Source organism: Fukomys damarensis, unplaced genomic scaffold, assembly GCF_012274545.1.
Source record: "Fukomys damarensis isolate Sample0158 unplaced genomic scaffold, DMR_v1.0_HiC HiC_scaffold_38, whole genome shotgun sequence".
In the NCBI taxonomy this organism is placed as follows: domain Eukaryota; kingdom Metazoa; phylum Chordata; class Mammalia; order Rodentia; family Bathyergidae; genus Fukomys; species Fukomys damarensis.
The window spans coordinates 37,516,737-37,543,166 of record NW_022900950.1 but is presented as its reverse complement, the minus strand read 5'-3'; the positions used below and the strand labels follow the sequence as shown (position 1 = coordinate 37,543,166).

General features: G+C 33.4%; 1 protein-coding gene across 1 annotated transcript in view; it reads right to left on the bottom strand.

Annotated features, from left to right (window-relative positions):
* Positions 1 to 8,565: 8,565 nt before the first annotated feature.
* Positions 8,566 to 26,430, bottom strand: part of Rfc3 (replication factor C subunit 3) — a 28,146-nt gene continuing 10,281 nt past the window's right edge. Inside the window, exons 3-10 of the mRNA XM_010623915.3 lie at positions 25,998 to 26,135; positions 23,098 to 23,165; positions 18,652 to 18,749; positions 16,126 to 16,307; positions 15,310 to 15,446; positions 15,124 to 15,222; positions 11,881 to 11,950; positions 8,566 to 10,139 (exon numbers count right to left, since the gene is read on the bottom strand). Of these exons, the coding sequence (XP_010622217.1) occupies positions 9,948 to 10,139; positions 11,881 to 11,950; positions 15,124 to 15,222; positions 15,310 to 15,446; positions 16,126 to 16,307; positions 18,652 to 18,749; positions 23,098 to 23,165; positions 25,998 to 26,135 (984 nt within the window). The 3' untranslated portion in view covers positions 8,566 to 9,947. The remainder of the gene's footprint in view (positions 10,140 to 11,880; positions 11,951 to 15,123; positions 15,223 to 15,309; positions 15,447 to 16,125; positions 16,308 to 18,651; positions 18,750 to 23,097; positions 23,166 to 25,997; positions 26,136 to 26,430) is intronic.

Genomic DNA, 26,430 nt, shown 5'->3' with positions numbered 1-26,430 from the left:
ACTTCACTGTTCTTATTTTCTGCCTCAGATCTTGTACACATGGTTCAATCTGCCTGAACTGTGTTAATTAGTATGTAACTCATTCCATCAAAAACAAATAATTCTGCACCTCCTTAGCACACCTGACATATATACTTTACCTATTTTCTTGTCTGTCATCTATTTCATTGTGATAGAAAGTAAACTCCACAGAGAAAGGTAATATCAGATTAAAAAAAAAAAAAAAAAAAAAAAAAAAAAAGGAAGAAGGCACATAGGAAGTGTTCAATAAGTATTTTTCTAAAGAAATAAATGAAGAGAAGTTGCACGTGGTGGTCTTAATTCTAACATTTATATCTCTATGTATCTCTTGCGTTGAAATGAGTTGCTAGATTATTTAGGCTGCTAAATATGAAGAACTGTAGATTTTAAATGCAGAATTAGCTATATTTTGAACAACTACAATGTGTTTTTTCTTAATCTGTTATGCCAAAGAAGCAGACCTGAGGATCAGTGGAACAGATTGGAAGACACAAAAACAACTCCAGATGCACTCAGCTACTTCATCTTTGACAAAGGAGCTGCCAGTCCCCACTGGAGGAAAGATAGCCTCTTTAATAAATGGTGTTGGAAAAACTGGATCTCAACCTGCAAAAGATTAAAATTAGACCCTTATCTGTCACCATGCACTAAATTAAAATCCAAGTGGATTAAAGATCTAAACATAAAAACAAAAACACTAAACTTGCTGGAAGATAAGTTAGGCAGAACTCTAGAAGACATTGGCATTGGAAAAGACTTTATGAACAAATCCTCAGTAACACAGGAACTAGCAGAAAGAATCAACAACTGGGATCTCATCTTATTAAAAGCTTCTGCACTGCAAAAGAACCATCAACAGAACTGAGACAACTTACAATGTGGGAAAAACTTTTTACCAGCTATTCCTCAGACAAAGAACTATTATCTAAAATATATAAAGAACTCAAAACAACCAGCCTTCCCAAATATAATGACCCAATTCTAAAGTGGGCATCTGAAATGAAGACATTTCTCAGACAAAGAAATAAAAGCAGCAAGTATATATATGAAAAAATGCTCCACATCACTGGTCATTCGAGAAATGCAGATGAAAACAACACTGAGATTTCACCTCACCCTACAAAGAATGGCTGCTATCAAGAAATCACACAATAACAAATGTTGGCATGGTTGTGGGGAGAAAGGAACCCTTCTCCATTGTTGATGGGAGTTCAGACTGGTGCAACCACTATGGAAGTCAATATGGAGATACCTCAAAGAACTAGGATTAGAGGTTCCATTTGAACCAGCCATCCCTCTGTTGGGTATCTTTCCAAAAGAAGTGAAAAAATCATACCAGAGTGATATATATATATATATGTGCACCCATGTTTATAGCGGCACAGTTTGTAATAGCTAAAACTTGGAAACAGCCCATCTGCCCATCAATTGGAAACTGGATAAAGAAGATGTGGTTTTTCTATAAAATGGAATACTACTCAGCCATAAAGAATGAGAAAGTAGATTCATTCATAGTTAAATGGGTACAATTTGAGGATATACTTCTAAATGAAATAAATAAGGCACACATATGCAAATACCGAATAGTATCTCTGGTGTGAAAAGCTAAAATAGTACTCAAGATCCTAATGGGACACTTAGCAAATAGGAAGAAAAGGACCAAAAGTGCAGGGACAGTGAGAAGGATACAGAAGGGGGAACAAGAAGTGAAAAGGAAAAAAATGTGAGAAAATGTAAAAATGGAATTAAAGTGTTTGAAAGGGGAGAGGGGAGAGGAGGATGAAGGGAGGGTGGAGACAAGGGGAAAAAATGAGAACCAAGACCTGGCATGTAAAGGTACAAGATCCCAGTAATGAATGTAACTGTACTGTCTACCTAGAATGTACCAATAAATTAAATTTTAAAAAATCTGTTATTCCTCTTAAACAAAGCCTAACCATTAGTTCATATACTTTGCTTTTTACAGCAAATACAACTATATACACCACTTGGCAGAAACAAGGAGATTAAAACAGAATCTATAGGTAAGAAAAAGATCAGAATATGGCAACTAGTGGTATCAAAATAGGAGGGGTCAATTTATTTCAAAGTTCTACCTTAGAAAAGAGTGGTGCCCTGATGTAGGCAAGAGGCTGGCAAGAGTAATTGGCTTAATAGGAAAGCTGGTTAATTTCCTTTAGATAAACTGAAATTAAAGTGGCTGAACTTTTAACATTAAGAAAATCACACAATGTCTGGACATGGAAATCGTCAGCATACATATTAATTTTAAATTCAAAACTTAGTTGCCTCGGGGAGCACAGTAGAGTAGGAAAAGAAATATAGGAACAAGACAGATATTAAACTGGTCATAGAATAAAGAAATTTAGAAGGAAGTTCAGGAAATCTGTACCGTTGTAGAACATGAAGAAGAATCAAAAGGAAACACACAACAACAACAAAGAAACACTGAGAAAGGAACATCAAGAAAGATATGCTTATACTAGAAGAGATCAAAAGCTCAGTGTAAGACAATTCAGTTAGTCATCTTTGAAGTATGTATGAAACTTGAAGTATTTGTGTATAGATATATAAATGCAAAATTATAAGCTGCACTAGTACAAATGGAGTTATCATCCAATAGGTGGCATTTGAAGCCTTCAGCATGAAAAAGGTCAACCAGAGAAAGAATCTTATGAGCACAGAGCACAGGATGAAGCTACAGTCTATATTTGTTAGCACAGTATGAAAAAACCTGTACAGTGAACAGCTAAAGACAAAGGGACAAAATTCAAATGAGCAATTGGCTCAGGGAAACCATGGGAAGAGAAATTCAAAGAGTAATACCCTATAAGTCCATCAAATATATCAAAGAGAAATTAATTAGATATACACACACATATCCCTATCTTTGAGACTACACTGAATTTTTTTAAGTTTTGGGAGGGAAAATCAGATAGAAATAATTTGAAAAGTGAAAAAATATAGTAAACATGAATAAAAATCATTTTTTAGAAGTGTAATGAGTATGAGTTGAGGATGTGTGTGTCTGTGTGTATAAATGAGCCAAACATATGTAAAAACAATGAGAAATTTCTGCTTCTAGTATAAATGACAATCTTGGGCCGAGGATTTAACTTAGCGGTTCGGTGGCCTGCTTGCAAGCACAAGGACCCGAGTTCAATCCCTGGTACCAAAAAGAAAAAGAAAAACAACAAAAAAGACAATCTTTTCAGCAGATACAATCATAAACAGAAATAAGTATAAAAAGTGACTAACAGAAAAAAAAAAAGCAGAAACTGGAAGGGAGTCAACAACTAGAAAGTAGACAGAATATGGGAGTGGTTTTTAATTTTTAGGGCTTTTAGCCTGAGGACAGGCCAGTGATTAGATGGGTAGCTAAAATTTTTATGAGAACCATATAGTCGTACTGCATCAAAGAACCAGACAAGTATGGAAATCAGAGCTGTTACAATAGGAACAATCCCCCCCACAAAAAAGAAAAAAATAACAGTGCTTGAATCCTAACTATATATCTTTTTATAATCTCTACATGGCTGAACCATTCACAACCACTGGACACAATTTCAAGTTACTCCACATGCAAAAAAGTAGTAAAACATGACTCATTATCAAGAGAAAAGAGACGAGGATTCAGACAGTGCTATTCACAGAAAAGGAATTTCATATAGCAATTATAAATATAGTCCAGGATATAAAGAAAATATTCTCATAATAAATAAGACCTTAGAAAATACAAGCAGCAAAACAGGTATTGTTAATAGGACTCAACTGGAAATTCTAACAGTGAAAAAATAGTATTTAAAAAACAGTCATCGTATGATCTGAATGGGATAGTAAGGATGACAAGAGCTGAACTTGAAGACAGAGCTATAGAAATTATCTAATCTGAGGAACAGGAAAAAAGTCCAAGAAATTTAACTGAGACACCGGAACAATAGCAAAACTCAAGTATGTAGAATTAGAATCCTAGTAAGAAAATGAGGTAGAAAAATATTGATAAAATGACTGAAATCATGTCCAATCTGATGAACATAAATGCACATATTTTAAAAACTCAATAAACAAGCAGTATGATTACAAAGAAAGCCACATTACACCTTTTAGTCAAACTGCAGAAGACTTTGACTGAGGACACTCTAATTGAAATCAGCTAGCCATAAAGACAAATGTTGCATGATTACTCTTACATGAAGTACCTAATCAAACTAGAAAATAGAATAGTGAGTTGCTTAACATATTGTTCTGCAAGATGAAAAAAGTTTTATAGAAGGATGATGCTAATTTCACAGCATTATGAATGTAGCTAATGCTAATGAACTGAACACTTAAAAATGGTTAATACGGTAAAGTGCATTATGTGTATTTACCAAAATTTAAAAAAAAAAAAAAAAAGATGCTGCTTTGCCTTGTATCTAGATGTCCTCCCAAAGCCTCATGCACTCACAAGTCAGGCTTTTTAGAGCTGGCTGGATTTAGGGTATAAATCCAGATACTGGAATTAAGGGTGTGTAGTATTTAGTCCTTGATTGGAAGTAACATAGTTCTGAGTGTGGCTGAATAGATTTACTGAACAAAGAAGCTCTACCCTGAGTGTGGCTGGCACCACCCAAAAGGCTTGTAGCCTGGATGGGATAAAAGGGAAAGGCAAGCTTGCTACTTCACAGCTTTGCTTCCTTCTGCTTGCAATGCCATGAACTGTTACTCTTCTGTGATGCTCCTGTGCCCTGCTACTCTGCCTTTGAGTCAGCTGACTATGGACTGAAACTTCTACAAACTGTAAGCTGAAATAAACCTTTCCTCCTTCAACTTGTGAGTGTCGGGTATTGTGTCTCAGTTGATGAGAAAAGTAACTAAGACAGATGCCAAAGTCACTCAACAGATAAGTCTTTTCAATGAATTGTGCTATGGAAACTTGATAGACACATAGAAAAGAATGAAGCTGGACCTTTACCCAATACCATATACATACATTAAGTCAAAATGAATCAAAGGCATAAATATGAAGACTAAAACTGTAGCAACTCTTACAGGAAAACAAAGGGCAAATGTTTTACCACACTGGATTTATCAATGATTTCTTGCAACTGACACAAAAGTTATAAGTAATAAAAGAAAAAAGTCAAATGAGACTTGATAAAAATTAAAAATCTGAGGACAGAATCAACAGAGTAAAAAATACAGCCTATAAAGTGAGTGAAAATGTTGATGTCATATATCTGTTAAGAGATTAATAGCCAGAACCCAGAGAGAACTAATTCAAATTCAAAAATGGATGTAGTAAGAACATATTGATCCAAATAAGATGTGAAAATGGCCAATAAAGAAATGAAAAGGGACTTAACATCACAAATCATTAGAAAAAGGCTAATACACAGAGATACCATTTCACATCCATTAAAGTGGCTGTTAAAAACAAATTTAGACAATAACAAATCCACAAAGATGTTAAGTTAAAATTTTTTTGTACTGTTAGTGGGAATATAAAATGGGATAGCCATTGTAAAACGTAATGAGACAGTTGACCAAAAAAAAAAAAAAAAAAAAAAAAACCAATGAAAGTAGACTTACTATAGGGTCCAGTAACTACTTCTGGGTGTATACCAAAAGCATTGAGAGCAAGGTCTCAAACAGATATTTGGACTCCCATATTCACAGCAGCACAGTTTACAGGTGGGTTGTAGAAGCAACCAAGTGACCACTGACAGATAAACAAATGAGCAAAATGTGGCATATAAATACACTTGGAATATTACTAAGCCTTAAAAAGGATAAAAATTCTGATCCATACAAAACTTATGCTAAATGATATAAGCTAATCACAAAAAATGCTACAGGATTTTATTTATGACATACTAACAGTGTACTTAAAACCACTGGACTACATACTTAAGTGAAATATGTAACGGCATGGACTGTCCTTCAGGATCCATCAGCTATGGTTCAAGTGGGACATGCACAGTTGAGACCACCCATCCTGAAGAACTTTCTTGAGCCTTGGAGATTACCTCCAAATGGATCTTCCTTTTGTTCTTTGCTATGAGTAATAAACCATTTTCATATAATTTACTCAGTGTGTGATGTCTCACCACACTCAGGCAATGGATAAAATTGCAGTCTGAGATTCAGTGAAAAGTTTGGAACCCTATTTCTGGTTGTTGGCATAATGATGATCTTTGCTATATGGCACACAATGGGAGTTGAGACTAACATGTTGTGTTTAAATCTGTTACCTTTCTCCATTTATTTGGGACTTGAGGGATTTTTTTTTTCAATGTAGTCTTAAGTAGTGGTAAATTTCTTATGAAGCACTTCAGGGTTTCAGTAAGTTATAAATTCTACCAGTTAAATTTTATTTCCCAAACCAGTTACATAGAAATACAATTATAGCATATTAGTTATATACCTTGTGCTTTTCCTAATTTCACAAATTTTTGGTTAGATTTTCTAGGTAGGAAATCACTTCATCTGTGAATATAATTTCCTTGCTTCCCTTTATTCCCATTTTATGTATTTTTCTTGCCTTATTAAAGTGGCTAGTTAATGTGCGTGCTAATAAGCTTGAGAAGAAATGTACTGTCTGTAATTCATTGTGAAGGGCATCAAAACCATAAAATGATAGGTGAACAAAGGACAATAACCAACCAACCACAGTTAAATGACTATTACAAAATATTGATGATGCCAATTTTTTAAATTTTGCTTGAAACTTTAATCAGATATCAAAATAAAAATCAAAGAAATGACCCAGTTGTGAAGAGGCTGCAAACACAAGCAAGAAAGAAGGACAGCATAAGGACTTTTTTAGACAAAATAAAATTTAGTGGAATCTAAGGCACGGATGGAGGGATTAGGCTAAAAATGGAAGATGAATAGCTTCTCTATTGTATCAGAAGACAGGATGCATACAAATGTAGGTACAGGAACATAGGATGCATACAAATGAAGGTTCAGAAATATGGAATGCATACAGATTTGTTTTTGTAGTTGGCTGGTAAAGAGGTAAGGTTATCATTTCCAAATTAAGATGAAAGAGGCATTGTGGAGACTTGATTAGATAAGCTTGTTTGTTTGGGCAGTGTTGAGGGCCAGTTCATAGCTGGTAACTGAATGTATTTGGGTAGAGCCTGTGCTCCACTATCTAGTTAATATCTCATCTGTAAAACAGGATACTGTCTAGCACAAAACCTGTTAGCATTTTTTTAAAAGCCCATAAAGAACCTAGTAGACTGTCTCACATAAAAGTACTTAATGTTATCCTGTTGAGGCTATGTAAAGTTTTTTACATGCCTACAGCTAGTGATTTTTTTGCACAGCTGCTCTTCAAGAAATCATTTAAGTTTCTTATGCTTCTATGTATTAAACAGAAGGGAATGTCAAGGTACAATCAAAATAAGGTAACCAAACCATATGGGTTACCATACAATGTTTATAAATCAGAATGAGGCTATCATTCAGACAGAAGCTAAGGTTTGTATCAGGTAAGAGAATACTTAATTGTAAGTTTTGTATACCATGACCAAAATGACAACATTGTGTGATAATGCTCCAAACTTCCATAGGCATTGTAAACAGGAAAGAAACCAGGAACAATCAGCTAACGAAAGTAGTTCATCAATTTGGGGGGGGGGTATTTTATTTGGGAAATTCATATAAAGAAAATAGCTATCAAAGGTTGATATTTTTTTCTAAGGAATGCGTTTCACAATTTAGAGTGCTGTAATTTGGAAGGAACATTTAAAGTACTATTACTCAATTTAAGTAAACCCAGACAAATGAGTTTTTATTGTGACGTATATTGGGCAATTTCAAATCCTAGGAACAAAATTGTTATTTACATCATATTATAAAACTATTAAGTCAGCGATTTTTAAAGTTGTCCACTGAGGGAGACTGTGACTTACAGAGCACTCACTACCAAATAGGCATAACCAGAGCCTCAGAAGAGAGGACAGAAAAACATTTGAAGAAAATGGTCTACTTTTCCAAATCTGATCAAAACCATAAACTTACAAATCTAGAAGTGCAATAAACTCAAGGTAGTTTAACAGGAGGACAAACACAAAGAAAAATCACACCAAGATATATCTTGATAATAACAGTTCAAAACTAATTAGAGAAATGGAAAAAAAATCTTAAAAGTAGTTATATGACATAAAATTTTTTAAAGAATAGTGGAAAAAAATAAAAGATCTTTTCAGAAATAATGCAATTCAGAAGACAAAAGTATATAGAAAAAAGAAAACAAAACAAAAAAGCAAAACCAAAACACTTGTCAAACATAAATTCATTAAAAATGCTTTTTTTGGTACTAGGGATCAAACTCAGATCCTTGTGCTTGCAAGGCAGGTGAACTAAATCCCAGATAAATATGCTTTTTAAAAAAGAAAAAATGAAAATATATTAGACCAAAAACACTCCCAAACATTTTTACAAGAATCGCCAAAGATATTTTTTTCAGGTTAAAGGAAAATAATACCCAACTGAAATGTGAATCAAAAAATGTTATGAAAAAAAAATTAGTGAAAGTCTATTTCTAATAGAACAGGAAGATATGGGGTTATTTTCCTGCATAGAAAAGTTCAAGTATGAACAAAACTGTTAAAAACAGCTACTTAGGGCACTAAAAATTGATCACACAACATGGTGAAAAATGTTTACTCTTTAAAACAGTTCAGCTTTGGGTAAAAATAACAGCACTATAGTCTGCTATGCCTGGTCATGGAATTATGTACTTGTCACTTGTGTTAATCCATTGTTTTTCACTATTATAACAAAATACCTGAGGCCTGGTTAACTTTATTTTGACTCTTGGTTCTGAAGGCACAAGGCCAAGGGGTAGTATCTCTCGACCTTCTAGCTGGTAGAATCTTGAGGCAGCACCAGGTATCACATAGTAAGGTAACGTGTTGTATGAATTTTTTGTTCGCTCTCCTTATGGTCACCAGGAACTCACATATGGGGCTGCACTCTTGATGATCTTATCTAATCCTAATTGCCTCCCTAAAGCTCCACCTCTAAATATCACTGTGGATTGTTTCTCTCCTCTTAATATTTCACAGTGGGGATTAAATTTCAATATAGGAACCCTTGGGGTACACACTAAAACCAAATCTAAACCACAGCCTTTGGTCAGCAAAAATTGCACCTTTATACATGCAGAGCTGCTTGTGGTAACAGTCATAGATGTGACAAAGTATAAGGAATAAGGAAAATCTGTAACTTTACTGGATGAAATCTATAGACCTGGTTCAAAAAAGAAAACCTGTATAGAACTCTCCTAGCCTAAAGTTACAGGTCTGGTCCAAGGTATCAGAAATTAAAGTAAGAAATTCTGGATAGTTAAGAATATGAGATCTAAACTAAGTTCACACATTTACCTACCTAATCAATTTCTAAACTATAAAATTAAAGGGACACTGGACACTGAGAAGTGGTCAAATTACATGAATATTCTTCAGGAGTCCAAGCATTTAAAATAATGCTTATTTCTTAGTAACTAACACTTGTGCAAATCACTGAAATATACTCATGCTAGGACATTTTAGAATTCTTAAATTCTCTGAAAAAAATGTAATTCTAGAGGGATAGAAAAATAATCTTCAACTGCAAAGCTCCCTCAACAGGTGACAGATTGGACAGAAGAGAATGGGAGGATCAAACAATGCATATTTGATAAACAAATGTTTAAAATAAATAAAAGTCATTTTCCTGGACTCTACAGAATTTCTAGTTGCGTCAACATATTTAAACAGTATAGGAGCGATTATTTAACACAGAAAATAATGATTAGTAATTCACCAAAGAAATATTTTAAAAAATACAAATAAGATATAACTAAGTATTTTATTTTACCCATCTCTCCCAACAGAAATTGTATGTAGATGCTGATTCTGCAAAAAATTTGGAAGAATCACTGATTGATATCAGAACATCATGCTTTCCAATCCATCCTCCATGAACTTCTTGTAAAGTGCCATAAATTTGGCCACAAATGCTTCCAAGTGATAAATAGCTTTGCTACCCAGTTGTAGACGATGTTCATAAAAAGCTGCCATCTGGGCTACTTCCCCTTTCAGTTGTCCATCACAATTATGTAAAAGTTCTGAGAGCAGGCCCTACAGAAAAATAATCAGTAACTTATAAAGTAATTGTTTAAAAAAGTCATTTAATCCCCAGTACCAAAAAGAAAAAAGAAAAAAACAGCCAAACATGCTTTAGTTCTCATTCCCCCAAAAATGTAACTCAAATATGTTTTTATACATACAGTATATCTTTTACATTAACCAGTAGTCCTCATCCAAAACCAAACAATGTCTTACTTCTGAAATGTAAAAATGCAGTGACGACCTACCGTATTTCAAATTGCAAACATAGATGGTCCCTGATTTACAATACTCAGACTTAACAATTTTCAGCCTTTATGATGGTATGAAACCAATATGCATTCAGAAGAAATCAGACTTTGAATTTTGATCTTTTCCAAGGCTAGTGATACATGGTACTCTTTTAAGATGCCAGGGCAAACTAGTTCTGTCAGCTAAACAATCACTAGGGTAAATAATCAATATTCTAGATAAGTGATGGTGAACCTATGGCATGTGTGACACAGCCAGCTGTTTGTTTTCATTGAAAGGTTCAGGATCACTGTTCTAGACACTACTATGTTGTTAATCTATGATGCTAAAGTAAGTCAGGTAATAAAGGATTTTGTTTTTCAAGACAAGGTCTGTTATCCAGGCTGAACTCCAACTCTAGCAGTCAAGCGGTCCTCTTCCCCAATCTCCCAAGTAGCTGGGATTTTTACTTAAAACATCTTCAACTTTAGTAGGTTTATCAGGACACAACTTTGCTATAAATAGAGGGACATATCTGTATTACTTTGCAGAAGGGTGCAAGGAGAAAGATATAAATATTTCACTATAACAATATTTATAATAATAATCTATAGATAATCTAAAGTTCCAATAGAGACCACATTAAAAAATTTGAGTACTCTGCAGCACATATACTAAAAAAAATATGACAGGCATGACAGACTATCAAAAACTTAAGATAGTTTTTTCAGTTATGATAAAATACTGGCAAGAACAAGGTAAATCTGTAGTCACAGAGCAACCATCCTATACTCCTGAATAAAAACATGGTGCAAAAACACAGAAATTTTGTGAAACTACATACATATACATATGTATTTCATTATCTGTGAAAAGATCAAATCTGTTCAAAGTGGTAACTTTTATAAATAGAAAAATGGACCTTTACTTTTTTCTTTGCATAATTGGTATCACTTAAATTTTTTCACGTGAGCATTATTATGTAACTTTAATTAAAACAAAAACTCCTGCAACCCCTAGTATTTAGCAATCAATAAATTTAGCTAGCTAGGTAGCTGAGACCAAGCACATACAGTTTGAATGCCTGTACCTTTTTCTCTCTCATTCCCATGTACACTGAATTTTGCTGTCTGAAATGCTTATTCCCCAGCTATTCACTTGGTTCTCTCTTCTTAATCCTGTCTGAGCTTAAACCTACCTTCAGCAAAGAAGTCATTTACAGCCATCTACAACCACCCCCTCCACTATCATTTCAGTTTATTTCTTTATAATATTTATATCATTCCAAAACCTACTTGTTTCCCATTTCCCTCTACTAGAACATAAGTTTTCTGAAGGCAGATCCTCCCCTCCTTTCACAGTCCCCTAATGCTACCTGCAACAAAGGCTGAGTAATTACCTATGGAATTAATGAGATGTAAAGAAGTGATAATGTATCTTAGTACTGTGAAACCCCTGTGATCACACACTCACAATCCAAATTTCATGGTTATTAACAATTCGAGTTCTGAAAATGCGTTACCTTCATTATTATCTCAGGAGGAATACAGTGAGTTAGAAGTTCATACAGCCTTCCACGAACTTCAAGAAGTCTATATAAAACAAAATAATTGCTATTTTGTGATGAAAATAAGGAACAACTAAACAAATACTGACATATTTTCTTCTATAGTTTATCATATTCAGGATACACATGTAGATGCTTCTAATTTCAGCTCATTTTTTAAAAGAAATTTCAGAACTCTTATAAAACAGACATTTATAAGTAGGGTTATTCACTATATCAACCATGAAAACAACAAATAGGAATTAAGACTTCATGAATGATGAATGATGCAAGTCAAGCTTATTCACACCACAGAATTTAACTCTATAATGATGTATCAAGTACTATGTATTTTTTTCTTCAGCTAAAAACAGCTTAAAATATCTAGAAAATGGTCATGAAAAAATTAAACAGTCAATAGTTAATGACACAACTGACAAGAGATAATGTGAGTATAAAACAATGCTAGTGTTTAGACTGCAAAAGGGAAAAAAAAAAAAGTAGAGGAGAGACACAAAAGTAAGAATAAACATTTAACCCCTGAGCCCTTAACCCTTTAACTCCAGGCCCTTCTCATAGCATTTTCAGGAAGAGAAATAAAACCTGATAATAATAAAGCATAAATAGTCAAAACAAATGATATGATATAAAATTATTCTAATATATAATATAGCTTATTTCCAAAACGGCAATTCAGATTTACATATACAATTGTGTGATACAACTATACTGTATGTATGTACCTTATACATGGTAATATCTGTCTCTTGTTAGTCTGAGTTCATTTCTAATATAACTTAGCTTCAGAAGATTAACACATATTAAACTTATTACACTGGCTCCATTATTTCTTGATAGGCTGCAAGTGATTAAGACTATACACTCTTTTTTTTATTTCTGGTACCAGGGATTGAACTCAGGACCTTGCGCTTGCAAGACAGGCACCAGAACCACTGAGCTAAATCCTCAGCCCCCTAGACTATACACTCTTCTATCAAAGAAACTTGGTTATTCTAGAACTGTTGCTACCTCTTAATAAATGACCGTCCCTAAACAAGATAATCTTCCTAAATGTTTTCTAGAATAAAAATGTTTTTCTTGTAAGACTTTTAGGAGTTAAAAGAGATGACTGTGCAATCATTCATAAATTAGCTTGTATTCAAATTAGAAAATTATGACCATTCTTAAATCAAATGAAAATTAAAAGAACAAATACTGCAGCAAAATTAAGGAGTCAAAACATAATAGTAATATGGCCGTGATTAAATGATACCAGTCTGCCGGTATTTCTGGCCAGCCACGAAAATTTCTGAAATTAAATCAAATTTCTTCATATTTAACACAATGGAGTCAATTGCCACAATTATTAAAGAGGAATCAGGAGCATCCCTTCTTATACAAGTTCATTTATGAGCTGCCAACACTTAGTAGTAAAATTGGAGGAAATGGTAGTAGCAACTAGAAAAATTAGCCAAAGCAATAATCAAATAAAAATTTTAAAATATATCTGATTATTGTCAAATATTTACATATCTTTATCAAAATTCTTTAACAGTAGGAAAGCCTACTGCCAATATTTCTTCTTTAAAATCAAACAGAAAGTTACCTCCACTGTGAAAGTATTTAACAAAAGTACTAAAAGCTCCTAAGATGTGCTTTTAGTTTTATCTCATAAACACTGAAATTCCTTCATTGCTACATTAATGAAATGAAATACATATTTTTTTCCTGAAAACATGTTTCTTTTCCTATGTGGCTACTTATATATAAAGTTTGGCACTTTTTTTTTTCGTACCAGAGATCGAACTCAGGACCTTGCACTTTTGAGGCAGGTGTGATGCCAGAGCTAAATCCCCAGCGTTTGCAAGGCAGCCCACCAAACCGCTGAGCTAGATCCCCAGCCCTGAAATATAAGAATTTGAAGTACACTCTAAAAAGTACTATGTACCCACTATGTATCACTATCTACTTCCACAATTTATATGGTAGTCAAAGAAAGACATATTATAATCTCTTTAAAACTCATAAATGAGAAAGAACATAATGTTTGAAGATCATATCAAACTAATAATGCATTTCGATTATCAGTCTGTTACATAAATTTTTGTTTATTTCATAGCCTTTTTTTACTGTCATATACATGTATATTTGAAATTTTTATTTAGTATCATTTCTTGTTGTCATGTATGCTTGCAATCTTTAATAAAAAAATTTTTTCAGCATGAAAAAAAAAACTATAATTTATCAGATGTAAAAGCAGCATAGTCCTCTCACCATTATTTTCATTTAAACCAAGGAAACTTAAATTCTAGTGGCTGCATTCAGTCTATACTGCACCCATAAATGCTCACAAAGGTCCAAAGATGGTCTCTCAGTTCTGACTGGCAATAAGTATATAAGGCTGTTTTAAGGACCCTGAGAAACCATCTATACTCTTTCTAAAATTAGTGGACCTTACAACTTTATTTCTTATTTGGAGAAATATAAACTATCTTTCTTAATTAAAGCTATCATAAACTAAGTAACAAGTGTATTTTCAGTTTGTTCCACTCCTGAATAACAAGACTCAGAGAAGTAAATGGAAACAATGTAGCAAATGTAGAAAAATACTTCCTAAGAACCAATGGTATATACACAGAATTACTAATAGAACCTACCACTGGGCATAAGCAGAGTTCTCTAGTTCTCAAATCATTATCATACAATGTGTTTGCTCTTCCTAACAAATACACAAGTGTACTTGGCAGGATAATAAAAATAGTATCTTCATTATACATATGAAAAAGCTGAAATTCCAAAATGAAGTTATTCGTTCAAAGACACTTAGCTAAAATGGATGAGGTAGAAATCTGGTGTCTTTCTACCACATTAAGCATCAATTACAAACCTGTATACTGTTCCTTTTAATATGAGAAACCTAGAGACATTGTTACGTATAAGTTTAAATCACCTACGATTTTGAAAATATGAAAAACTTCCACATTCTTTTTATGTAAAAACTCCATTTTTACATATTAATAGCTTTAAAAGTCATGACTCCATATACCAACTGTTCTGAACTACTAAATTTCAGGAATTAAATTCTACCTTTTCTTTTAAAGTTCAGTATTTGGACTCAAGCTTTAATTATACTTCTAAATACCATGATATTAATATACAGCAGCCATTATCCATACTATCCTAATGACTGAACCTTTAACACTATCTTAGACTAGTTACCTCTGTGGCGTCTGCTGACTGACAATAGCATTTGCTGTCTCCCTCAGGTAAACCTCCCAATCTGTCTCAGGGATTTCTTGATCTGCAGTAAAAGGATACCTAAAAGGACAGAGAGAACACAGAGTTCAGCACAAATGTGCTTACGTACAAGAACATTACCTTCAATAACTGCCCCTTTCCACTCACTGTTGTACTCTGCAGGCTTCACACATAAGTAGAGCTTTTCTGAGATTTCTGCAGGAATTTTCTGCAATTCTCTGAGCCAGCTGAGAAGGAAGATTCAGACCTTCCTTTTTGCACACAGTAGATAACACATGGCAAATCTACAAATTTACAAAAAATGAGCAATCTGTCAAAGTCTATTGAGATAATTTGTTGACATATCAACAGACCTTTATAACTGTTCCTTAAATTTTTATAAGTACAACTTATAAAGATACTTTACCACTTTATATCTAGTGCATTACTATTTTGCACAAAAGCTCCTAAAACCTATTATTAATATCAGGAAAGTTGCCTGTTGTAAGAATCACTATTTCTTTACTGACTGACATTAAAGATAATGAAAAGTAATATGTATCACTGTTGTTTCAGACTTTGATTCCTTACCTAGGGACTAAGTTCCCATCATCTCCTTTCCAAATATTCTTCCTCTATACAGTATTTGAGTTTCTTCCTACAACCAAATAATTCAGCCTGAGGCATAAAATACTAAATAATCAGCCCACATCTAGTTTCGTGGAGTTTTGTTTAAAGTAAAAGATGATGTAAAATAAGAAAAACAGACTATAAATATACTAAGATATATTAAATATACTAAAATATATTTACTAAAATATACATTGGTTTGTGCAACTAAAAATGGTTTTTACCCAGGTCTATCCATAACTTTTCTTGAATTACTGATATGCTTCACTCTTTTTGCAAAAACAAACATGGCAGGGCCATACACAAATCAGAGGATTTGGGATAATTTTTTCCAAAAAGTTTTATTTAACTTACATCTTCAATGCTAGGAGCAGGCACACGAACTGCCAGGCACCTACTGCGAATAGGGGATATCACTTTAGATGTAGAATTGCAGCACAAGATCAATCTGCAGGTGGACATATACTTTTCCATGGTTCTGCGCAAGGCATGTTGAGCATCTTTAGTGAGTTTGTCAACTTCTGTCAATAATACCACTGAATCAAAGAGAAACAAAACAAACTTTAATAACTTGTTGTCCTTGCTTTCTTCTCACTATTCAAAGTAAAAGCCTATACTATTCTTTTTTGGCAGGGGAAATTAAAGTTACTGATATGGTAAAAATAACTTATTTTTTAATTCTTAAAAAATTTATAATTAAAGAAGAGTAAGAAACATGGCAAAATGACATTAAAGAAGTACTTTGTTGCAGAATTCACTGCAGCCTTTATTAATTAGGAAGGAGATTCTGTATACACCACATCATGGATAGAGCAAGGAAATCCTAAGGCAGTGAAGTCTGACAAAGTGGTAAGATTTTGAAACTAACAAAGCTCCCTACTAAATCAATGCTCTAAAACCCCATAAATAAAACAAATTAAGCACAGCAAAAAAAAAAAACAAAAGGAAGAATGCAGAGGGGAAGACAGAAGATAGACTTTACTTGTTTTGTGAAAATAAAATAAAGGTCAATTCTGAGCTTTGAACCTAGAAATAAAAAGTTTCTGGCCTCCTCCTCCATCCTAAGAGTACTGGAGAGCTCATTCACTTAAAAAAAAAAAAAGATTAACAGAAAAAGATGGCAAATGACTTTAAAGTATAAGAAAAAGGAAAAGAGCAAAACATCTCTCGGGGTCAGAATACTTAAATATTTTCTAAAATGTTACTTAAATATTACTTTTTTAATGTAACAGTAAACTTAATATAAGAACATGTTTAGTGTTTAGTTTGAGTCTTGGAATATTTTAAGCATTTTTAATGACATTTCACTTTTAAAGGTATATAGTTAAATTAGAAGTTATTAATTTTGATTAAAGTTTTTAAATTTTTAATTATATTTCTTACAATAGCATATCTTTAACATATTTCTTGTAATAACAGATTAAGAATAAGGACACAATATTTTCTTAATATTTACAAGTATATATCACTATTTTTGTTTTGTGTAGTGATGCTCAAAATAGTGACTTAATAACTGGTAGGGAGAGAACCAGACTTTCTTTTTAAATACATCAAGACCACGTGAGAAATGCAAAACAGTTTTAATATTAGAAAATCCAGTAATATAACCAATGATACCAATACAAGAAAAAAAACCACAGAACCATATTCATGGATATGGAAGAAGCATTAAACAAAATTAAGCATAGATTCATATTAGGAATACTGAATAAATACTTTGTTAGCATGATCAAATATATTTACCTCATGCCAAAATTCACTAACTAAACGGAGAAATCCTAAGGCTTCCTTCGAGATCTGTGACATGGATGTCTGCTGTCTCTGTTACTATCAAACAATATATTAGCAGTTCTGGCCAACATAACTGGACAACAGAATGTACCTTTAGAGCCATAAGAACTGGAAAGGAAAAAAACTGTATTCACATCTGAAATGTATATATGTCTGAAAAATCCAAAATAAATTATGAAAAGATTATTTCAGACAATTAGAAAATTTAATATTACAGAGAGATATAACATGAACGGGCCAGGGATTTGGCTCATAGGTGGAATAGCCTGCCTCACAAATGCAAGGGGCCTAGTTCGATCCCCAGTACCATAAGACAAAACATGAAGATTCAAACATCAATGGTTGCCATATAAATGTTAGAAAGCATTAATAAAAAAACTACTTGTGCAGTAAAAAACAAATTCACAAATATAAATTTATTTTAAAATATTGAGACTAAGGCGGAAAGACAAGAAATAAGAACAGGTAATTCACAAATAAAAATAAGCTATTAAGAAAAATTACCACATGCAACTGAAGAAAAACAAGAGTATTTTTATCTCTCAAACTTACAAATATTAAAAATAATTACCTGCAGTGCTGATAAATGTTTAAGAGAAATGAGCACTCCCAAACACTGCTACTGGTAATATAAGCCTGCATCCTCTTTCAAATGAATTTGACAAAATATATCAAAAGCATTATTGTTGTCATAATTTTAATGGCACAATCTCTGTAAGAAGTGCATGCAAATGTATACACATAGAAAAATATATACTGAGAGGCTGAAATCAAATTGTCTTTAGTAGTCATCTCATTTTAATGTTCTTTTCATTGAAACAGCTGATAATGAATATGAAACTTGGTCATAAGAGCAATTATTTTAAAATTTTATAATATCTTATTATAAAGTTTTTAATACTTATCTTGGTTTAAAACATCAAATAAGTGCCATAAATAGTACTCTTTCCCATAAAATTCAATTCTATTGGACTTCCCCAAAAGTACAAAGATCATACCACCTTGCTCATTTTAACAACTCCAAAAAACGAAAAACAGTAGGGTTGCAGTAGTGCTCAGCAACCTCACTGACAGTGTTTCATCACATACCTTTAAAATCTCTTTGAGAGTTTGTTTCAAGTTGCTGTGACTGTGCCACTGTTTTCAGCATCTCCTGAATTACTACTCGGTCACTATTTCCAGCATCACTATGTAAAACAAGAGTAAAAATACATATATGTAAATATTCACAAAGCAATTTTGCTCTCTTGTTATTGTAAGAAAAATGCGGAATGTCTAATTGGTTAAAATATTGGTCAAAATCAGTAACAAACATAAATCTTTAAAAGTGAAATGTTTTTATCATTAAAAATACTAATAATATTCTAAGACTGTCACAGAAAACACTTTATGTTCTTACATTAAGTTTATGGTTACATAAAATACATAATAATTACATAACTATTTAGCAAATGTTTTTGACACTCCTGTACCCACTGCAGAAATACCTAATTACAAATAATTTCTCAACTATCTGTAATTATCAAAATATAAAAATAACTCAAAACAGGAATGTAACTTCTATTCATCTCTACCCCAGTTAGTACAAAGGTCTAAGGGCAAATAAGCCTAGAGAAGTCTGTAACCCACACTAGCAGGAAGCCAATTCGGGGACTCACTGAGGGGACAGAATAAGTAAACTGAGTTTAAGATATAAACTGCTGGCTTAGTATAGTCACAAACCTGTCATTTACACCCATGTTAATGCCTGACACTTCAAAAAGCACCTGAAAACAACAGAATTCACCCAATCAAGTTGGGGTGAATGACTTTTTTAACAATCAACTTGATCTCTAACCAGCTATATCTTCCCTCAAAGGCATTCACCAAAAACAAACAAACAAACAAACAAACACAACAGAACCAAGTGGGGGGGGCAAAGTAATAAAGATATTAGCTTTATTTTCCCAAATAGCCATTGTTTATCCCAAGCTAATTAGATCAATATACCTAAAATGCCTTTTTAAGGCAATGAAAAATCAACAGCCAACATCATATTAAATGGCCAAAAACTGAAAACCTTCACATTAAAACAGGAACAAGACAAGATGCCCATTATCACCACTCCTCTTCGATATAGTTCTGGAAACATTAGCCATAGCAATTAAACAAGACAAATAAATTAGAGTAATAAAAATAGGAAAGGAAGAAGTTAAATTGTCATTATTTGCTGATGATATGATACTCTATATTGAAGACCCAAAAAACTCCACCAAAAGACTTCTAGACTTAATTGACACTTTTAGCAGAGTAGCTGGATACAAGGTCAACACCCAAAAATCAATAGCCTTCTTGTACACAAATAACAGACTCACTGAAAGAGAAATTAGGGAAACAATTATCTTCACAATAGCATCCAAAAAAATGAAGTATCTAGGAATCAATCTAACAAAAGAAGCAAAAGACCTCTACACTGAAAACTACAGCACTCTGAAAAAAGAGATTGAAGAGGATATAAGAAAATCGAAAGATATGCCCTGCTCCTAGGTAGGAAAAATCAACATAGCGAAAATGGCCGTATTACCAAAACTGCTACACAGATTCATTGCAATGCCAATAGAAATTCCAACACTATATTTCACAGAACTAGAAAAAAAGAACCCAAAAATTCATTTGGAACCATAATAGACCCAGAATAGCAAAAGCCATCCTAGGCAACAGACACATGGCACAGGGTATAACAATTCCCAATTTGAAACTATACTATACAGCTACTATGAATAAAACAGCATGGTACTGGCAAAGAAACAGACCTGAGGATCAGTGGAACAGATTGGAAGACACAAAAACAACTCAAGATGTACTCAGCTACCTCATTTTTTACAAAGGAGCTGAACATACCCACTGGAGAAAAGATAGCCTCTTTAATAAACGGTGTTGGAAAAACTGCAACTTGCCAAAGATTACAACTAGACCCTTATCTCTCACCATGCACTAAATTAAAATCCAAGTGGATTAAAGATCTAAATATTAAAACAGAAACACTAAACTTGCTGGAGGATAAATTAGGCAGAACTCTTGAAGACATTGGCATAGGAAAAGAATTTATGAACAAATCCTCAGTAGCATGGGAACTAGCACAAAGAATCAACAACTGGGATCTCATCTTATTAAAAAGGTTTTGCACTTCAAAACAAACCATCAACAGAACTAAAAGACAACTTACAATGTGGGAAAAAATGTTTACCAGCTGCTCCTTAGACAAAGGACTATTATCTAGAATATATAAAGAACTCAAAACAATTAGCCCCCCCAATATAATGACCCGATTCAAAAATGGGCATCTGAAATGAACAGACATTTCTCAGACAAAGAAGTAAAAGCAGCAAGTAAATATATGAAAGTATGTTCCACATCACTGATCATTTGAGAGATGCAGATGAAAACAACACTGAGATTTCACCTCACCCCACAAAGAATGGCTGACATCAAGAAATCACACAATAACAAATGTTGGCGGGGTTGTGGGGAGAAAGGAACCCATCTCCATTGTTGGTGGGAATGCAGACTGGTGCAACCACTATGGAAATCAGTATGGAGATACCTCAAAGAGCTGGGACTAGAGGTTCCACTGGACCCTGCCATCCCTCTGCTGGATATCTTTCCAAAAGAATTAAAAGAATCATACCAGAGTGATATATGCACACCCATGTTTATAGGGGCACAGTTTGTAATAGCTAAAACTTGGAAACAGCCCATTTGTCCATCAGTTGGAAACTGGATAAAAAAGACATGGTTTTTCTATATAAACTGGAATACTACTCAGCCATAATGAATGAGAAATTAGATTCATTCATAGGAAAATGGATACATATTGAGGATATACTCCTAAGTGAAATAAATAAGTCACACATGTGTAAATACCAAATAGTTTCTCTGGTGTATAAACTATAATAGTACATAAGATCCTAATGAGATAACTGACAATGTGAAATGGAAAGAAAAGGGCTAAAGGTGTAGATAAATGGGAAGGGTAGGGGAAAGGTAATAAGAAAAAAAAAGAGAAAATGAAAAAATGGAAATAAAATGTTTGTAAAATGGGGAGAGTAGGAGGAGGTGATGGGAGGGCAGGGACAAGTGAAAAAATGAGAAGACCTGTCATGTAAAGGCACAAGTTCCCAATAATGAATGTAACTGTACTGTATACCTAAAATGTACCAATAAACTCAATGCGGGAAAAAAAAAAAAAAAAAGCATTTTTTATGATATTTCTAGCTAAGAATCCCAAATAAGCCTTATGTGTGATGGTGCACATTCAGGAGGCTGAGGCAGGAAGATCGCTGAGAATTAGAGGCTATGCTGGACTATACAGTGTTTTAAAGGCCAGCCTGGATTATACAGCAAGACCCTATCTCAAAAGAAAGGAAGGAAAGTATGGAAGGAGGGAGGAAGGGAGGGAAACAGAATTCCAAATATTTTTCATTTATCTATGGAATTAACTCATTTTTATGATCAGATGCATTCTCACCAGTCTTTTTTCTCTTTTCTGATTATAATATGTATCTGTTAGGTTGTTTTAGTAACATAAGCCATACAGAGCTTCTTACTCAACTGCCTACAACTGAATGTCACATACATATTAATTTAAACTCTTATCCCTCTGCCAGAGATGGTGTACACACATCTGTAATCCCAGCACTCTGGCAGGCTGAAGCAAGAGGATTTCAAATTCAAGCCCAGCCTGGGAAATAGCAACTTAAGACAGATCCTAACCTCAAAAAAAGAGAGCTGGAGAATGTAGTTCAGTGTGAAAGCTATGGGATCCAAACCCCTGTACTGGAAAACAAAAAAAACAAAAACAAAAACAAAACTATTCTGCCTGCTTCCTTCAGTCCCCTCCCTCATTTTGAAATGAACATTCACTTTTGCCTCTGTGCCAGTGGGCACAAGGTTGCCCTTGCCTAAAAAGGTCCTCCATTCTCCTTCAAGAACACATCAGGCCCCACAGAATGCTAAAGCTTTACTCAACTTTACAGCTGCTACATGAGTTTGCAGGGTCTCCCACAAGGTCTTAATCTTATTATCCCACAAGATCTTAATCTTATTATTTCATGATAAACATACAGACATGAATGACAGACTATTATAACTTTGACCAAGAAACCAAAACAGTGAGGTGGCAAAGAAAGACCTGCAACACAATTTTCCTGAAATATTGACTCCAGACACTACGAACTTTTTAGACAATGCTTCCCTTATCAGTACTGAATGAGTTCATATACTTTAACAACATTTACTATCAATAAAATGTACTTTGTGGAAAACAATGAGCTCTGTAGAGCAAGAAAAATAGATTGTTGAAATTATATGACAGAAAAGACAAAGTAGGAAGGCACTAGGCTCTACAGTTTTATTAGGGTATCTTAACGTTAATCTACTTCTTTGTGTGTGCTTTCCTAGATATGAGTTTATTTCAAAAAAGGATTCTAAGCTTAACAAGTAGGTCTAAATGCTTACTTCTATTCATTTTTTCTAAAAAATAGTTTAGCTATTTACCTGGGATTAACTTCAAGGTGGTAATTGCTTGCAATAGTGCTGATTTCAATTTTTTTTTTAGATGGTGTCTGTGGACCAAAAACAGTAATAATAATTCAACATTTATTTATTGGCTATTTTCTTCTTTATATCTTCATTTGTTCTTACTTTGTTATATAAACTGAAGCATGCTAAAAAAAAAATTGAGATATTCAACATTAATGCAACTCCATTAACCCCATTATTGTCTTTTTCCACTACTGAAGATTGAACAAAGGGCCTTGCACTGAACTACATACCCAACCCCACTTACGTATTTATGGTACTGGGAATTGAACCCAGGATCTTTGTGCTGAGCTACAACTCCAGCTCCCTTCTTTTTTTTTTTTGAGAGTCTCATTAAGTCCCTAAAGTGCCCAGATTGGCTTGCATCAACCTCCCAGAATATAGATTACTAATTTTTTATTTTGAGACAGGGCTTTACCTATAGTAAGTCACGCAGGCTGGCCTCAAACTTGTGATCCTACCACTTCCATCTCCTACGCAGCTAAGATTACAGGTATGCACTACCATGCCTGGCACCGCATTTTTTTTCTTAATATGTTTATAATACACAAACTGACACCTGTCATGCATCCCATTCTTCTTATTTTTTTCCTTTTATCTCCAAAATTCCCCAAATCATCCTCAATTATCACAAATCATTATAAATAATGTGCATATATCCTTTCAGTCCTTTATGTTAACACAAAAATAAAGCATATTTATTGTAGGATGTTTCTTGTAAAAAAATTAAAAATAACAAGAGAAAATTATATACATACCCATTCGTTTCTTTCCCTATTTAACAATCTATGTTAGCAATCCCTCTCAGACAACTAGTATAACATTACAAGTATGTATCAATTTGTATTGTGGATGTTCCAAACTAGTCATACTCAAGTATTTTTTCTCCTTTTGCCTGTGTATGTATATGTATAAACCAATTTGTTGTCAAAAATGTTTCAACAATTCACTTTCTATTAGTAACAAATAGTCTTCCTCAACCTATCCCATCTATAGTAGGTTTCATTCTAACTCAACTTTGCCCATTTGACCACATAATAGAATCACACTGCTTGACTATCCTAGGAGTCAAACATCTTTACAGATGTTTACTGGCCAGTTACATTCCTCTCCCAGGAATATTTGCTATTTCATTCTATCAGGTTGTTTTGCTGCTGTCAATTTGTAGAAATCACTACCTAACACATTCCTCTCAAAATATTCTGACATTCCCTTTTCTACTGATTTTGTTATCCTCTGTCATACAAGCTTTTAAAATTCACACATGTCCAAGTATCTCTTTAATTTTTTCTCATTTCTGTTGTCTATTAAAAGGAATCACAAGCAGTTCATATCATCTAAGAAATTTTATTCTAAGATATTTAATATCTCATTTTAAAACTTAAATCATTAATTCACCTATAATCTATTCTTATACATTATATGTCATACAGATTCAAGTCCTTCCAAGAAATGACTGGTTATGCTGGTATATTTTACTGGTTTATCCTTTTTCACTCATTTGAAATAGATGCCCCCGTCATAATTTCAGTCTCTTTATTGCTTCACTGGTCAAATCATCTATTCCCATACCAACATATTGCTTTAGTGTTAACATATGATTTCATACCTTGTAACACAAGCCCCAATTCACTAATCTTTTTCTTAATTACTTAAAATAGTACCAAAAATATATTCTTCCTTAGAGACTTTAGGGTCATTTCATATAATTAAAAACAAATTTAGTTTTTAATTGAAATTTCATTGAAACTTACACTGCAATTTGGGGAAACCAGACACTCTTAAAAAGCAATCCTCTTGTCTACTCTATCTTGACATCTGATCTTCTTCGTATTTTGTCTTTCTGTAAGGTATTAGTTTTCTTCCTATAAATTCTGCATTTTTCTTCTTAAATTTGGCCCTACTCTACTAGAATCTCTACTAGATTTACAGCTAACTTGTAAACTCAACATGTCTACACATAATCTTATCAAAATTAGCCTAAAACCCACTTTCCCTCGCAAAAATTCTATTAATAGTAGTACCATCTATACTCAGAATTCATTTTTCCCCCAATACATCATGTCTAAAAGACATTCTATCAGGGACTATGAAAGATGTGAAAACAAATATAATACATTACCTGCATAACTTTATAACAAAATTTTGTCAAAATAGAAGATTCATAGGGCCAGGATTTAGCCACCAACCTTGCAAGCACAAGGACCCGAGTTCAATCCCCGGTTCCAACAAAAAAAAAGAAGATGCATAAATAAACATAATCCAGGGGCAAAATAAAGTTAACTACTATGAAAAGTACAAACTACAAATTAATACAGAAGAAACATTAATTCTCATAGAGTAAGGCAATTTTAGAGAGCAGACAGACTGGCTAGATCTGAAACATCATCCATAAGGAAAAGAGCAGGTATAAGACCAGAAGCTTGGCCAGGGCAAGATCACAGGAAGCCTCTAAATGTCCCAGAATCTCAAGCTTTCTTTTCCAGTCATTTGTTCTATCGTTAGGAGTCTCTTGATTCTGTGTTTACAAATTTTTCAAAAGCATTTTTTCTTCTTTTTAAAATCTCAACTATTGCTCTCAAAACAAAGTCAGAAATTTGACTTTTAGCTCGAGCCGAAACATTCAACTCACATGCATACATAGCACCCAAAAGTTGCTACTGCTCAAATTTCCTAACATAAATGACAGGTCTGGTTACAATAGTTAGATATACATATCTGTAGCTCTCAATATTGTACACTAGGATTATCTGTCAAATTATTACTTAAATCACCAATTAGAGGAAGTAAGAGTACATACATAATCAAGATTGAAAATCTCTGCCATATATAAGGGCTTAAAGTAAAATGCTTACTGTGATGGTTTGATGTTCAATTCTCAATTTTTCAACTCCAATACCATAAAGTTCACGTAGAATACACATAATCCTTGTTTTTTTCCCAGCACCTGATGGTCCATATACTAACAGGTGAGGAAAGTCACCACACTGAACCTGAAAAAGAACAAGATATTTTTCCTCTAGTCCAACTGAAATAACTGCTCTAGTTAGAACCAAGCTACTTTTTATGTATCAAACATTTTGTGGGCCAACCCACAAACCCTATGAAACTCTGGAGGATCTATTTATTTTAAATTAGTATTAATGCAATATCAATACACTAGAAAAAGGAAAAACGTCAATTTTTACACATACTTTTCTAAAGATCTTCATATATACAAATAACCTTATCATTTTTCATTTTTAAAATTTCTTAATAAGTAAATAGTATTTATACCTTATATATATA